The 14,985-nt window shown below is 36.0% G+C and overlaps 1 protein-coding gene and 1 pseudogene across 3 annotated transcripts in view; one reads left to right on the forward strand and one right to left on the reverse strand.

Moving 5' to 3' along the window:
• fab1 (1-phosphatidylinositol 3-phosphate 5-kinase fab1) overlaps window positions 1-14,985 on the forward strand; it is an 84,657-nt gene that overhangs the window by 22,786 nt on the left and 46,886 nt on the right. For all 3 annotated transcript variants that reach the window (XM_076507118.1, XM_076507120.1, XM_076507119.1), the window contains exons 11-17: window positions 66-167; window positions 567-690; window positions 2,638-2,818; window positions 3,515-3,589; window positions 4,899-5,003; window positions 6,046-6,186; window positions 12,503-12,629. In XM_076507118.1, coding sequence (XP_076363233.1) covers window positions 66-167; window positions 567-690; window positions 2,638-2,818; window positions 3,515-3,589; window positions 4,899-5,003; window positions 6,046-6,186; window positions 12,503-12,629 — 855 coding nt within the window. The remainder of the gene's footprint in view (window positions 1-65; window positions 168-566; window positions 691-2,637; window positions 2,819-3,514; window positions 3,590-4,898; window positions 5,004-6,045; window positions 6,187-12,502; window positions 12,630-14,985) is intronic.
• LOC143254450 (uncharacterized) lies at window positions 13,050-14,403 on the reverse strand (annotated as a pseudogene).

Consider the following 14,985-nt stretch of genomic DNA (forward strand, 5'->3'; position numbering starts at 1 on the left):
TTCATTAATATGAATGCATTTCATTTTGCATCTAAGTTGTAAACTGATTTTTTTTTTATTTACAGTTGTTAGTTCCACTAGAGAAATTCCATCCTGTGATGTTGAAGTTGTAGATGATTCGCACCGAGGATTTAGTGGATCCCCAATTAGGGACAACTTCTTGAAGGGTAAGTGTTGTTAAAACTGTATAAAAATTGTGTATCAAATCTTAAGTATAAATGTAGTGTTATTACAAAAGATGTGGTGCATATTCAGTTATTATATTACTGAAATTATAATATCAAATAAAATAAGTTAGCTTTAAACTTTGTTTCTACTGTCGTGGCCATAGCTGTATGATGAAAATTTGCTCAGTCACCAGAAGTACATAGGTTTCAGCCTTACATATGTTTCCCACACTGGTCTAAAATTAGATAGTATTTTACACTGAGTTTCAAAATTTAACTGATATCCAAACCTCAATGACTTTGTTCCTAGCTATAACCATGGACACTATCACATTTATCCATTGCTTAACTGTTTATCGAAATGATAATTACAGGTTTGACATATATTTCTCTTTATAGGTGCTCTCTTAATGAATAAGAAGGAAGGACAAAATGTTGAGGAAATTTCCATTCCAAGAGGATGGCACAACAGCCAACAGTTACGTGAGGATAATGGAGAAAAGCTGGCTTTTGAACGTCTGAAGTAAGTGATAAGTCAAGTTAATTATATACTCTTCAAAACAGGAAACGCAAAAGGGATATTTTTGTTATTTTAAAGAGAAATATATGTAATAACGTTACAAGCTCAGAGTATGTGATGTTACATGTGTTAAGGCACTGATTGTCAGACCAAAATGACAATAAAAGTTGTGCACTTTGGAAAACGGAGGAAAACATCGGATTTTTCGCCAAAACGCATGCGTGTCCAATAAATTTGTTTGAGAGATCTGCATGTTCTGCAAGTGCAACATGTGCAAAATCCTTATAAAAGTGGCGGGTTCTTGATTTCCATAGCTCAGTGTTAAGCCACCGACACACAATACAGTTACGCCAAGACTGTCTGAAGCACAACGCAACAACGCCATTGGTCGCTTCGAAGCAGGCAAATCTCGATCAGATGTTGCCAGAGCTGTGAATGTCCACTCAAGCACCATCACAAGGTTATGGAATCGTCACCAACAACATGGATCAACTCGTGACCATCCACGATCTGGCAGACCTCGCGTGACCACGCCCGCACAAGATCGCAACATCCGGTTACGTCACCTTTGGGATAGGACCACCACTGCGACATCTACTGCCTCAACCATACCAGGGCTGCGTAGGATTTTCGATCAGACCGTACGCAACCGTCTACGAGATTCTTAGGCCCCATGTGCAACCCATCATGGTGAACGTCAACGACATTTTTCAACATGACAACGCCTGTCCTCACACAGCCCGACTCACCACTGTCCTCTTGAGACACCACAACATCAACATTCTTCCCTGGCCCTCCAGATCACCAGATTTAAACCCCATCAAACATCTTTGGGACGAGTTGGACCGACGTCTGCGACTGCAACAACCTCAACTGCAAACTCTACCTCAGCTTGCAGCAGCTTTGCAGGCTGAGTGGACAGAAATTCCACAGGATGTGATTCATCATCTCATCGCTTCCATGGCAGGAGATGCCAAGCAGTTATTGATGCTCACGGGGGGACATACTCTTTATTGATGTTGAGTGATGTTAAACTTCACCTAGTGAACATGGACTTCGCCTTTGCAGACTTTGGATGTTCAGCAGTGAATGTGCAAAGTTTCACACATGTCATACAGAACTACCCGGAATAAACTTGTTAACAATTTGTCTCATATTTTGCCTTTTGCGGTTCTTTTTTTGAAGAGTATATATAACTCAGTATACCAGGCTTATAATCTTTTGTATGTGGACCTAGTTGTTATACTCTTGTCACCTTTTACAATATTACATTTTATTAAACAACTTTATTCTCGATGTATTTTAATGTACTTGACACGAATATTTAAAAAGAAATTTTTAAAATAATTCTTAGTCTTTTTCTGTCTTTGTATATCAAAGTTTCTGAATTCAGTAATAAGACTCTACAATTTCTAGCTAATTGAAAACCCAAACTATACATAATTGCAAGCAAGAAACTAAAATTTGAACCTCTGGTCTTTTTGATTTGCTGAGTTATCAGTAAATTTGTCCAACTATTCAAAGAGGCCTCTCCTCTGTCTCTGACATTTAAGTTTGTTTGTTATCCACCTTTAAATGCCTGATGGACATGTTTATAGCCAATAGGAAGAGCTGATTCTCTTCTACATACATTTCATTACAGATTATTTGATTGATGCTCATAGAATTAGTCTGTTATAGTTTATTTGCATGAGAATTGTATTCCTGCTCTTGTGTACAAAGAATTTTATTTAAAAAACATGTTTGTGTTTGTGTGTAAACAATGTTGTTTATCAGTATGTATTACTTTGTTTTTAGTTACAAAATTGCTACCTATTTATAAGTTTTGTTAAATTGCTTATCATTTTCATTACATCAGAGTTTGTGTAACACAACTTTAAATTATTCTCATTCTCTATGGTAGTTTAATATGAAGCTGCAAGTCATTAATAGAAATCCAACTCTTTATAGCTGTAGCTACAGTTCACATGAGCAAGCATTACTTCGTCAGCTACTCAGCTCAGAAGGACTCTCCCTCCAATGGGTGGATATTCTCTCGTCTATCATCCATAAAGTTATTGAAACTGTTAGGCCAGATGTAAAGCATGATGGTGATGAAATGGACATTAGACAGTATGTACAAATAAAAAAGGTAAGTGTTTTCTATTTACTTTTGAATATGTTTATGTTCAACAAAATTTATTGAGTTTGAAATCAAGCTTTGTATAAGAAAAAAATAATAATTGTATCACTTTAATGCTGGTGCTTATATATGGTCTTTATCTTGCATATTTTAAACTGTAAATATTAAATTCCTTTCTTGCTATACAAAGTAAAATAGAAAATGAAAATGGATTCTTTAAAATTCATAGTTTTTTTTACTGGGTGATAAAAAATAACACTATATTCATTTTTAATAAACTAGTTGTTGTGGAACTGATTGTTCAAATGTCAAGAAATTTAAAACTTGTTTTACACATTGTAAGAACAGGTGGATGGTAAGCACAAATCATACCTAATGTTCCCTGTGACAGAAACAGGTGAATAATAAAATAAGTACTTTAGAGTAAGATTTGTTTCCTTAAACTGGAAGATATTATGAAACTGTACTTAAAACTCATTTGTTAGTCATACATGGAAGCAACAAAAAAATAAATTCTTTTTTTTCACATGAAATGTTTTGTCAACTGATAAAAGAAAAGCATTATACAGTCATAGAACCTTCATTGAACAAATATTTTTATGTTCATAAAGTCGAAAGTAAAAGTTTAGTGTTTAAATGGATTCCAGTATTTTATATTGAAGTGTTCTATATTTTATTTTTATAAATTACTATTATATTGATCAGATTCCTGGAGGCACAAAGGCAGAATGTTCAATTGTAAATGGTGTGGTATGCACTAAGAATGTTGTTCATAAGATGGTATGTTTCTTTGTTATTACATTTGTGTTTTTGCATAATTATTTTATCTGAGAAAAAAACATTTATGAATAAGGTTTTTAAATATTTTGTTTTTTATAAGTTAATTTGTACTTTGTTGGCCACCATTTTGTTCTCCCTCCAAAAATTAAAATATATAATAAAAAACAGTTTGTGACTGTTGTCCAGTAAACGTACATTATCAAGCAAATTTTATAGCTGCAATTATAGGTCTATGCATTTGTTCTCAGAAACAGGAAAACCTGATGAGCTCAGACTTGAAATAAATTTTGGTAACCAATGAACTACATAGAAGGCTTGAAGTTGTGTTACATATTAAATCCTGATTTATGTTGTACTTTTAATTGTAAGTTTCTTATATTTTCTTGGATATATAGTTCATGTATTGGCCATTAATAGTATGTATTTGGTTTTTCTGCTTTAAAAAATGTAACCTCTATTTAATGTTTGTTTCTTATTTTAATAGACAAAATGAGAACCAAAATATCAGTTTAATTCATGCTTAAAGGTTTGCAAACACAGTAAATTGATTGGATGTATTTGCACATTTATCACATGTTACAATTATAGAATATCATCCTCAAATAAATATCTTTTTCCACAACTAGATGTTTGAAAGCTTTTATATTTTTGATATGTTTGATAATAAAATCAAAACCTCTTCAAAAGGAATTTTTTGAATGATTTCAAGAGGGTAGTATTCAAGTTATGCTGCTAGATTAACTTGAGTATCTTATATTGAGTATCTTATATCGTGTTAGTCAACAGTAGTGTAATCTACAAGAACTGTGTTGTCAGTCTGTAAAAAAACTTTCAGTAAACTTGAACAAAATTTACACTTTGAACTTTAGCAACAAAAATAAATTTGAAATACTTTCTTAGAAAATAAAGCCTTACAAGGATTCTTGGTGATATGTCTATATGGTTTTAAGTTACATTGATTTACTGGTTTGAATTATGAATGTGGTAGAATCTGTAATAAATTTGTAAAAAAGTGATTTGATAGTCACTGATAAACTACCAATTTTTTTATTTTATTTTTTTTATAAAGACGCGCAAGATTCGAAGAAATCTGTGACAGTTCTTTGATAATAGTTACATGAATTTGTAATCTATTTTGAATATAGTAGGTATATCAAAAAAATAATTTTGTCAACAGTAGCTAAATCTAAATATTTATTTTGAACTTTAAAGCAACATTCTTTCATAAAGCATCACGTGTAATTGAATTACCTTTGATAACTGTACCAGAAATTACTTGTTCTTATAAACTCTGTAAAAACCTTTGTAGATGAGACTAAACATTCTGAACCCTACAATTATGTTGCTGAGCTCTTCAATTGTATATCAAAGAGTGGAGAACAAGTTATCCTCCCTTGATCCTATTATCATGCAGGTAAAGTACATTACAAAGAATAATTTATCTGGTGTTGTTAATCAAACATCTATATAGCTTGCTCTGACCAGAAGTTAATTATAAATGTATCATATCAATACTTTCTCTGTGTTAATGTAAGTTAAAATAACTTAGGCAAATAAAGTACCAGGCAAATAAAAAATCCATTATTTTGCCTAGTCTGTAAGATTAAGCCATAATGGTGGATCATCATCCTAAATGTATCGCAACATTTGAAGTAATCTTCTATGCTGTTTCCAGTATTACAAAGAGTTGTCCAGAATCAGAATAATCTTTTATGAATTCATTCTTTTTTAAACCAACAACTAATTTTTTAATGCCTTTGAGGCATTTTAAAATTTTTTTTTACTTTGCATAAGCCTTTTGACCAAAGAGTTTTGACAGTACAGTTTACCAGTGATTGTAGAATGCTGCACACTAAGTCATGTTTTATTCAAACACCAAACTTGTGTATTTAAAAAAAAAAACAGCTGGAATAGGTAGAGAAGGCACTAATAGAGGAGCAAGCAATGTTTCTACCTTTTTTAAAAATATAATTTTCTCTACAAGTGGGTTTTCTCGTCATCACGGATTATTAAAACCACCAAACTCTTATTGCTGAAAGAAAAAAATAAATTAAAGCATTTCTATTTGCAGTTTGGGTGTGTAGCATATTGTGGATGTAAAACATCATACCTTGCCCATACTGTCCTGAATAAACCTTATGATTTTCACTGTGTGTCTGGTGAACTTTTGTTAAGTACAAGAAACTTTTAAGATTTAATTATTTTTACTATTTAAGTTTTCCTTGCATTTGTCATATACATGGCAGAGTTGTGGTCTGTAATGTCTTGTGTTTGAGTTCCTGATGTAATATTTTGTTATTTTTAGAATGTGTTTTACATACCCAGACTAAATTAAAGCCTAGTACCACATAATGTAAAACATCAGGTACAGTTTAATGTATTTTAATTGCTGAAAATGTTTTGTATGCTTTTTCTCCTTGAAATTTTTCTTTTTCTTTTTTTAATACTTAATATAGGAACACGAGTATTTAAAGAACATTGTTGCCAAGCTATCCGTCTACAAACCAGATGTGCTGTTAGTTGAAAAGACTGTCTCCAGACTTGCTCAAGAGATGCTTTTAGATGCAGGAATCACCTTAGTCATTAATGTTAAACCTGTAAGTGTTGTGGTGTTTAATATTTAACATCTTAAAAACTAATAAAGGAGAATGATGGATATATTTTGTTGTGCAGGAGGTTGAGTATATTATACTAAAATAATTTTTAACATGCAAATGAGCAAGTCGCACGAAAGCTACAACAGATAAAAAGTCCTGGTTGAAATGAAATGTAGCAGAACTACATGTTGATATTTGAATATGCATCATCCTGGGGACTAGGACTATTTGGGAAGAGTTCTGGCACAATTTATACCTCAGCTGTGGAAAACAAGGTCCAGCAAACAGTATTCATGAACAAATAGGATCAACAGAGTATGAGTTCACCAGGATAAGGTTTTAGTCATATGTCTCATTCAACTATCATATACCTTAAAGATCTGGAGAATAAAATGGATATTTATGCTATTTCTTAAAAAGGCATACTACTAAAGTCACAAGATGCATCATTTTTATATTCTGTTTGAAAGAACGTAAAATGAACATTTCGAGGCCATCATCTTGTACACAAGATGGGTTATAGAAAGTTGTGGCAAAGTGTTGTTCTTTGGACATAGCCCCCTCAGTGTAGACTCCTGTATATGTGAGAGGACCTCCCAGGAAAGATTGTTCTTTCGGTTTACCTCCTCTGGGATCTAAACATCCACCCAAGTGTTTGCCGTGCGTGGAAGGGAGGAGAGGATCCTGGTAGTTGAGGGGTACAACCCTAACACACCAATTTGGCTTTGAATTCCTGTAGAAGGGCAACCTTGGGATGCACCCCCCTGGTTCAGTCGGTTGATCCACTTGGGCTAGGGTCAACCAAGTATCAGGCTTTGATATTCTCAATAGGTGTTGTAGACATTGTATCTGATGCTTACGAAACCCTGGTGTTGCTGCAGTGTCCTTGTTTGGCATTGTAATGTGTCCACTCATAAGGCTCCATGGTGGGTGGGGTTAGTGGGCACTGAAATTTTTTTTTTATTATTATTATGGATCATTCAAATAAAAACTGAAATAAAATAAGAAAACAATTCATAGGTAAACAACCACATCTTGAAGATTCTGAGCAGCAAACTTCAACATCTGTAACACCTGTTGTACCTATTTTCTTGTACTACATTCTCTTTTAGACAAACGTTTAGGGCAGATGTCTCCCTTTTTAATTCATAAGGGACTAGAGGGACTTGCTGGCTCTCTGAAATAAGTGAAGAAGCTTTGATCTGGTAACATATTGTTATAAACAACCACATCTCAACATTGTGAACTTCTCTTGCATACAAAGGCAATTGGGGATATACCTATTGAGGTTACACCTCCTGCTACTTTGAATTTCATCACAAGGAGTTATTGTTGAGAGGGATTTGAAGAACATACCCTGGTCAGAGATTCTGCAGTAAGACGTACCTCCACTCACAAAGATGGAATTATGATGCCAACCAATGTCCTCATTCTCACATTTGCATCACCATGTCCACCTGCCACCATCAAGGCAGGTTATCTTAATTGCAGGGTATAGCCATACATTCCAAACCCTCTCAGATGTTTCCAGTGTCAGTCTTTCAGTCACTCAAAGACATCATGTCGTGGATTTTTGACATGTGCTCATTGAGGTGGCAAGGACCAAGATGTCTGTGAGTGTGAAATAGATCCTGACTGTGTTAATTGTAATGGCTGTCACCCATCCTGATTTTGTTCTTGCCCTAAATGCTCAAGATCCACTTCCGTTGATTCTGGGTTTAAGCATTTCATCAGAAACATCTTCTATTCCCACCCCAAGATGCAAAACGATCATTCATTCAAGTCCTCAGTTGCTGGAATCCTCTTCCAACAGTAAAAACCTGCCCAATCGACCCAGAGCAGGATCCATGGAGTTCAACAGACCCCCCTCAAATAAAGACAGTAAAGAAAAAAGACATGGTCGTAAACAGAAGGGCTTTCCACAAAATTTGCCTACACATAAATAAAAATGGCCACTTTCATACAGTGGAACTTTCAAGGTTCACATTCTAATCTGGATGACATCAAAGCACTGATTGCTTCTTACCATCCTGGATGTCTTTCCTTACAGGAAACATTTTTGAAACCTTCCGATACAATCACCTTTTGGCAGTTTTCTTTGTACAGAAATGACAGACTGTTGTTGGATGAGTGTTGGTTGATCAGCGTGTGCCACTTTATCTTTGCCCCTTGATACACCCTTGGAGGCCTTAGCCATCCGTGTTCCCTTGAGTCGTACCATCACTGTTTATTCTCTCTACCTGTCGCCTGGAGAGACCTATGATTAATCAGACCTTGATGCTCTCATTGAATGGTTGCCGTCTCCCTTTTTAATCCTGGAGGACTTTAATGGACATCATCCTCTCTGGGGAAGTGCTGATATTGGTAGGAGGGTTGCTCCATAGAGCATGTACTCTCTGATCACATTTGTCTTTTCAATTACTGCTCTTGATCTCTCAGTTTGCTCCCCTTCACTATTCTTCCATTTTTCATGGAGGGTTGACAATTAGCCACGAAGCAGTAATGATTTTCCTATAATTTTGAGAGAGACTGGTCATGGTCAATGTCACCCAACCCAAGTTCCCCAGTGGAAGCTGGATCAGGCAAACTGGTCCTCTATCACTGCTCTATAAGCCATCAATAGATGACTGTGTGACAGCAGTAACTGACTATATTATACAGGCAACTGCTGAATGTATTCCTAAAACCTTGACACGTTTTCCACAACCCTCGTCCATAGTGGAATCTTGCCTGCCACGTGGCACAGAAGGCTCAAAAATGGGCCTGTGATACTTTTTATAGGTATTCCACTCTCTTGCACCTCATTGCTTTCCAGCAGGCCTGTGCACACACTAGGTGGGTAAAACGTCAAAGCCAGAAGGACTTTTGGATTAAGTTCACAACTAGCATACCTTCTACTACCAGTTCCAAAGTCATATGGGACAAGGTTCAAAAAGTCAGTCAACAATATAATTTTGTCCGTCTCTCGATCTTGCTCTTTGATGGCCAGAAAGTAGCTGATACCCAGAGCAATACCAATACTCTAGGTGAAAGCTTTTGCTGAGTATCTAGCACTTCTGCTTCTTCCTCCACCTTCTTAGCCATCAAGACTCGAGCAGAGCGATCACCTCTTTCCTTTCTAGCTGATATTCTCTATGACTGTAATCATCCCTTTATGCTGGTGGATTTCAAACTGGCCCTTCATTGGTCTGGCAGTACATTGGTCAGGCCTGGTGATGTATACTATGAAATGCTGCACCATCTATCTCCTTCTTTTTTTATTCTTCTGATTGTTTTTAACTGGATGTGGCAGTAGAATGTTTTCCTAATGCCTGGTACCAGGTTATTGTCCTACCTTTCTCTAAGCCTAGGAAGGATCCCAAGATTCCTTCAAACTACCATCCAATTGCTTTGATGCGCTGTCTCTGTAAGACCTTAGAGAGGATGGTTAATGTCTGTCTTGTTTAATTCCTCAAATCAAACAACTTCCTCTCGCCCAGTGTGGGTTCTGATTACAGTGATCTACTATGGACCACCTGATTCAAGTTGAAACATCAATTATAGAAGACATTCTGAAATGACAACATCTTGTATCAATATTTTTTGACATTGAGAAGGCTTACGATATGACATGGAGGTATGGCATTTTGCAAGAACTCCATATATGTGGGTTACGTAGCCGTTTGCCTATTTTTATTTAAAAAATTTTTTAATTGACAGATGATTCCAAGTTCATGTGGGTCCAACACATTTCCATTCTTTTCCACAAGAACTTGGAGTCCCTAAAGGCTGTGTTTTGAGTGTCACACTTTTCAGTATAAAGAATAATGCCATTACTGAGCAATTCCCTCTTGCCGTTACAAATGAGCTCTATGTTGACGACTTTCACATCTCATGTCAGTCATCGAACATGAGGTATATTGAGCAGCAGCTACAGACCTACCCTCAATTGTTTACTTAAGTAGACCACAGCAAACAACTTTAACTTCTCTCTCTCTAAAACTGTTTACATGCACTTTTGCAACTGTCTTTACTATATGCTTTGAAACTTTGTTCCTTACCAAAGCATCCCACCTCGGGTTGTGTTTTCTTTGCTCTGTGGGCCATACCTTTTCAAACCAGAGAATCTGCCATTGCTCCTTTAGGCCTTCGTATCCAGGTGCAGTTGGATGTATTGGGTCTGTCCTTGGATAACATTACTGTATCCACTGGTCAGTCCATCCCACCATGGCTTATTACAGTCCCCAAATGTCACCTATCCGTAAGTCATCTGAGAAAAGCAGATACTCCCAATTGAAAATACTGTCTGTTATTTGCTGAACATTTTTTGAACCATCCTTTTATTCCTCTTTATATAGATGGTTCAAAATCAGGTGACTGTGTGGGCTCTGCCATGGTTTGTTGTGGTTCGATGGTTGCTCGCAGAATCCCCTCTACACCTTCTGTGTTCACAGCAATTTTTCTTGCCCTGGATTACATAGAAGCTAAGCAGTACTCAAATTGCACTATTTATACTGACTCGCTTAGTTCTCTACTGGTCCTGGAATTGCTTTATGTTAGTTTACACCTGTTCTCGCCAATACTCAAAACCGACTTACCCATTTATCTAACATCTACTTCTGTCCAGTTTTTCTGGATACTGGGCCACGTTGGTATTCAAAGGAACGAGCTCGCTGACACCACAGCTTAATCTATCTGCTCTGGCACTATCACTACTGTGTTTGTTCCATACATGTATGGACTATGGTTCTGTATTCAAGGCTCGGTTCTGTGCTAGTTGGCAGTTGACCTGGAGTGAGCAATGTGAAAACAAGCTTTTCCAAATAAAACCCTCTATTGGACTTTGGCCATCTTGCTTCTGTAAGGATTGGAAAGAGAAAGTTGTTCTAACTAGACTACACACTGGTCACAGTTTTTAACTCGTTTTCTTTTATCTGGGACTGATGCACCAATGTATTGTTTGTCTGTGTAACACTCCGGTCATAATAAGCCACATTTTACTGTCTTGCCATTGTTATGATTCTCAGTGGCAGCACCATTTTAAACATGTTCTGTCCTAGTGTTTGTCTATAATGTTAGTGTTATTGGTGATGGTGATGCTGTCCACCTTGGTAATGTTTAGTTTTTTAAAGGCCATTAATATTTTTAAATTACTTAAGTTTTTTAATTTATACATTAGACTTTTTATAATGGGATCCCCTTTTAAAAATCCAAGTCAGTCTAGTCTGATTTGAAATTAGAAAATGGCTGTCACATCAAATAACTCAAAACCAGGACTGGAAAGGCCAACTTCAGCTGACTATCGCTGCTGTTTGAACCACCTGTTGGTCATCCTGGCAAGTTATAATTAAAATTTTGCTCCAAATCTTTTAAAACTTTTATTACTTTACTTTCTGATAATGGCCGTAACATGAAATAACTTGAAACCAGAATGGGAAAGGCTAACTTCAAGTAACTAAAGGTGGTTTTTGAACTTACCTGTTAGTCTTCCTGGTGAGTTATGATAATTACAGTTATGTTTCAAAAAGTCCTTTACAACTTGTATTACTGTAGTTTTTCTCTTACTGCTGTAGACTAGATGTAAAAATTGGTTTTAATGCTATTTTTTTAATTCAAAAATTAGTTTATTTTGTTTTACTTTAATTTCCTTTTATGAATTTTACTAAATTTACTTTAATTTTAACTTTTCACTGGATGTTTGGTGCAGATAGGCTAGTTGCTTTGCACCATAAAACACCAAACCAACCAACTTAGACATGACAACCTTATTACAGAACTTTTTTGCAATGGAAGCTACTATTGTCAGTATGCGAGTCAAATTTAGCATGAGCATACATATTGACAAGGAGTGTAACTTTATGGTGAGACTCAAAAAAATTATTTTAATGTAACATACTCAGCCTCTAAAACTGATACCACATATCTATTCAATCTAACTTTTGTTTTTTCTGTGAGATATTTTTAGTGATCATTAAATTTGAATAAAAGAACAACCTCAGTGGTATCAAAATATTACAGTAAATTTTGAGAAAGGGAGGTAATTTGAAGGATGTTATTATTAATAGCAAAATGTAAAAATTATAACTTAAACTTTGTATATATGCATATGTATATGTATTTGTATTTTTATAGAATAAATAATGTCGTGAAAATTTTATTAAAGAAGTATAAAGTTGAAATGTGTATATGGTTGGAAATACTTTATACATACAAGATTATTTTAATTGATAATGAGGTCAGTGTCTCAATTGTACATTACTTAATGTGTGAAAAATGTATGGATCTGGATACTTTGAAATTGAAATATAGTAAGTAGTTGTGTTTTTGTTTTTTTTAGACTGTTATGGACAGAGTAGCTCGATGCACACAAGCTAGTATTATTTCTTCAGTTGATGCTCAGCTGGGTAAACCTCATCTGGGAATCTGCCATCATTTCAATATCCAGACATTTATGCTCTGCAAAGGTAAAAATTTGTGTGAAATCATGTTGAGATCCTGTTTAAGTTAGCAAGTAATAAGTGGAAAGTGTTCAGCGGTGGACTAAAATAATATTAATCACCATATGCATCCATTTCATCTGTACCAGTTGTATATTTTTTATCATTATTTTCAATAATGTCAAATTAATAATGATTGGTAGTATTTCACAGTATCCCAACATTTCACAGCCACAATTATACACCCAACTCTTAGCAGCCAACAATTTGACAGCTGAGCTCGTTGGCAGCGGACAATTTCACACCCAGGAAAATTGGCAGTGGATGATTACCCAGCCGAGTATTTACATCAACATTACAGTTTAAGAAAAAAGACTCGTATATTATACAGCCATGTAGCCACATTTATTCACAGTCAAAATCATACAGCTATGCTGCCACATCTGTTCACAGTTTAAAGCAGTAGCTAATTCCTCGAAGGAATTGAATAAGATCCCTTCCTTGATATTCATTAACTATACATTGGACTCTTTGATTTAGAGTCTCGTACTTTGCCTTCTTCCTTGGCAGTTCATGACCTGCAATCATTTGTTCCAGAAGATTAAGATTCATTTGGTATTCTTTTTTCAGATGTTTAATCAATACGAAGAGGTTGAGGGCTCAGATTCCTACTAAGTTGTTCATTTTGTGATGCCACCCTTCTATTATATTGTTTGTGCGTCTGAGGCCTTGGATTGTCCTTTCACGCATGTTCCAGAGACGAATCGGGAAGAGTGGGTTTCTCTGTCCACCTGTGCATCGTCGATGAAGTCTACCAATCCAGGTGTCCTTGAAATAGTCCACCAGATCTTGTGCTCTCTCCCTTACTACTCGATGAAAGTCATTGCTGGCAATGAATATTTCATAACTTGTGACATCATCATCATCAACAGGCACAAAAGCCAGCAATGGCATGCAACGTGCCCAAGTCTCAAACTCTCCATCTTCTTCTTGATATGCGGCTGTATAGCCGAGGGTCTGAATTTTGCACCACAAATACTGGCTCAGATGAAAAAGGCATCCAGTGATATTGGCATCTGGAAAATTGGCACGGGTAGCATTTACCGCTGCTAATCCGAAGTCACACATTATGGTTTGTGGATTAAGTCCTTCTTGTAAGTCCTTCATAGCATTAAATAACATGTTGTAACATTGCTCACTTTTTGCAGGTAATAAGCCATAGAGCACTGGTATCATGCAGCTCATCGACGTGGCATGGATGGTGAATAGTTGATGAAACAGTGTTGGTCCAGCTCCAGTCAGATGAGTTGCGGAGAACTTGCAACAATGTTCTTGTGCTGAATATGAAAAGCCGATTAGCGCTTGGCCCCGAGTCATGTAATAGAAACAGTTCTCCTGTTTCGAAGCAAGTGTTCAGGCAGGACCATCGTTTCCAGGGAATCGGGCTGTTGTGGAATGTGGTGTTGTCTTAAGCGTGTCCACTATATCATGCGCTTGAGATTGTCCGCATGTGGTAGGCTTGCTGCAACAGCTGGCGCTACTGTGGTGGTGTTGTTAGCCAAAATGGTAATAGGTGGCTCTGCTGTAGCACCTGCCTGTGTTTTAATTGCAGATACAACTTCCAGGATGGATTTTCTCGGTCCATCGGATGCATGGCTGTGCTCCTTGAGGCGAGGTGTAACTGTATCATCTCGGACATGAATTCATGCTGGGCAGTGCAAAGTTCTGTAATCTTCACACATGTAGAAAGTTACCTGATTGTCCTTCTTGCTACCCTTATCGAATAAATAAATGTATCCATTGTTGCATGCCTTCGGCTTTCCTCTGTTTGATGTTGCGTAAGTTACTGTGTTGTTCATGATGTTACTAATCGGCTGTTTGAAACTGTTTTAAAATAAATCAATGAAAGTTTAATGAGAAGACTTGTATTGAAGTTCTAACAGTAAATGCAGACATTTTATTTTTTTTCCAGGTTTAATAATGACATCAATTTTCAAATGGATGTTAATTTGTTGTTAAGTTACCATTAGTAATATCATGAACAACACCATAACTTAATTATGTATTTCTTGGCTGGGTAATCATCCGCTGCCAATTTTTCTGGGTGTGAAATTGTTCGCTGCCAACAAGCTTGGCTGTTAAAATGTTGGGTGCGAAATTGCGGCTGTGAAATGTCGTAGAACCGTATTTCACTTATTGGAAACTGTATTATTTAAATTTAGTCTGCTGCTTTAGTTTTTTATTAAACCTGTATAAAAGCAAATGAATTATGAATGACAGAGATAAATTGTTTATACTTTAAGTTTAATACATTACTATACTAAGTTACCTCCCAAGGATTTTGTTAAAAATAGGTTAGTTACAGCTATTCTATATATGTTTT

This window comes from Tachypleus tridentatus, chromosome 6 (genome assembly GCF_004210375.1).
Source record: "Tachypleus tridentatus isolate NWPU-2018 chromosome 6, ASM421037v1, whole genome shotgun sequence".
NCBI lineage: Eukaryota > Metazoa > Arthropoda > Merostomata > Xiphosura > Limulidae > Tachypleus > Tachypleus tridentatus.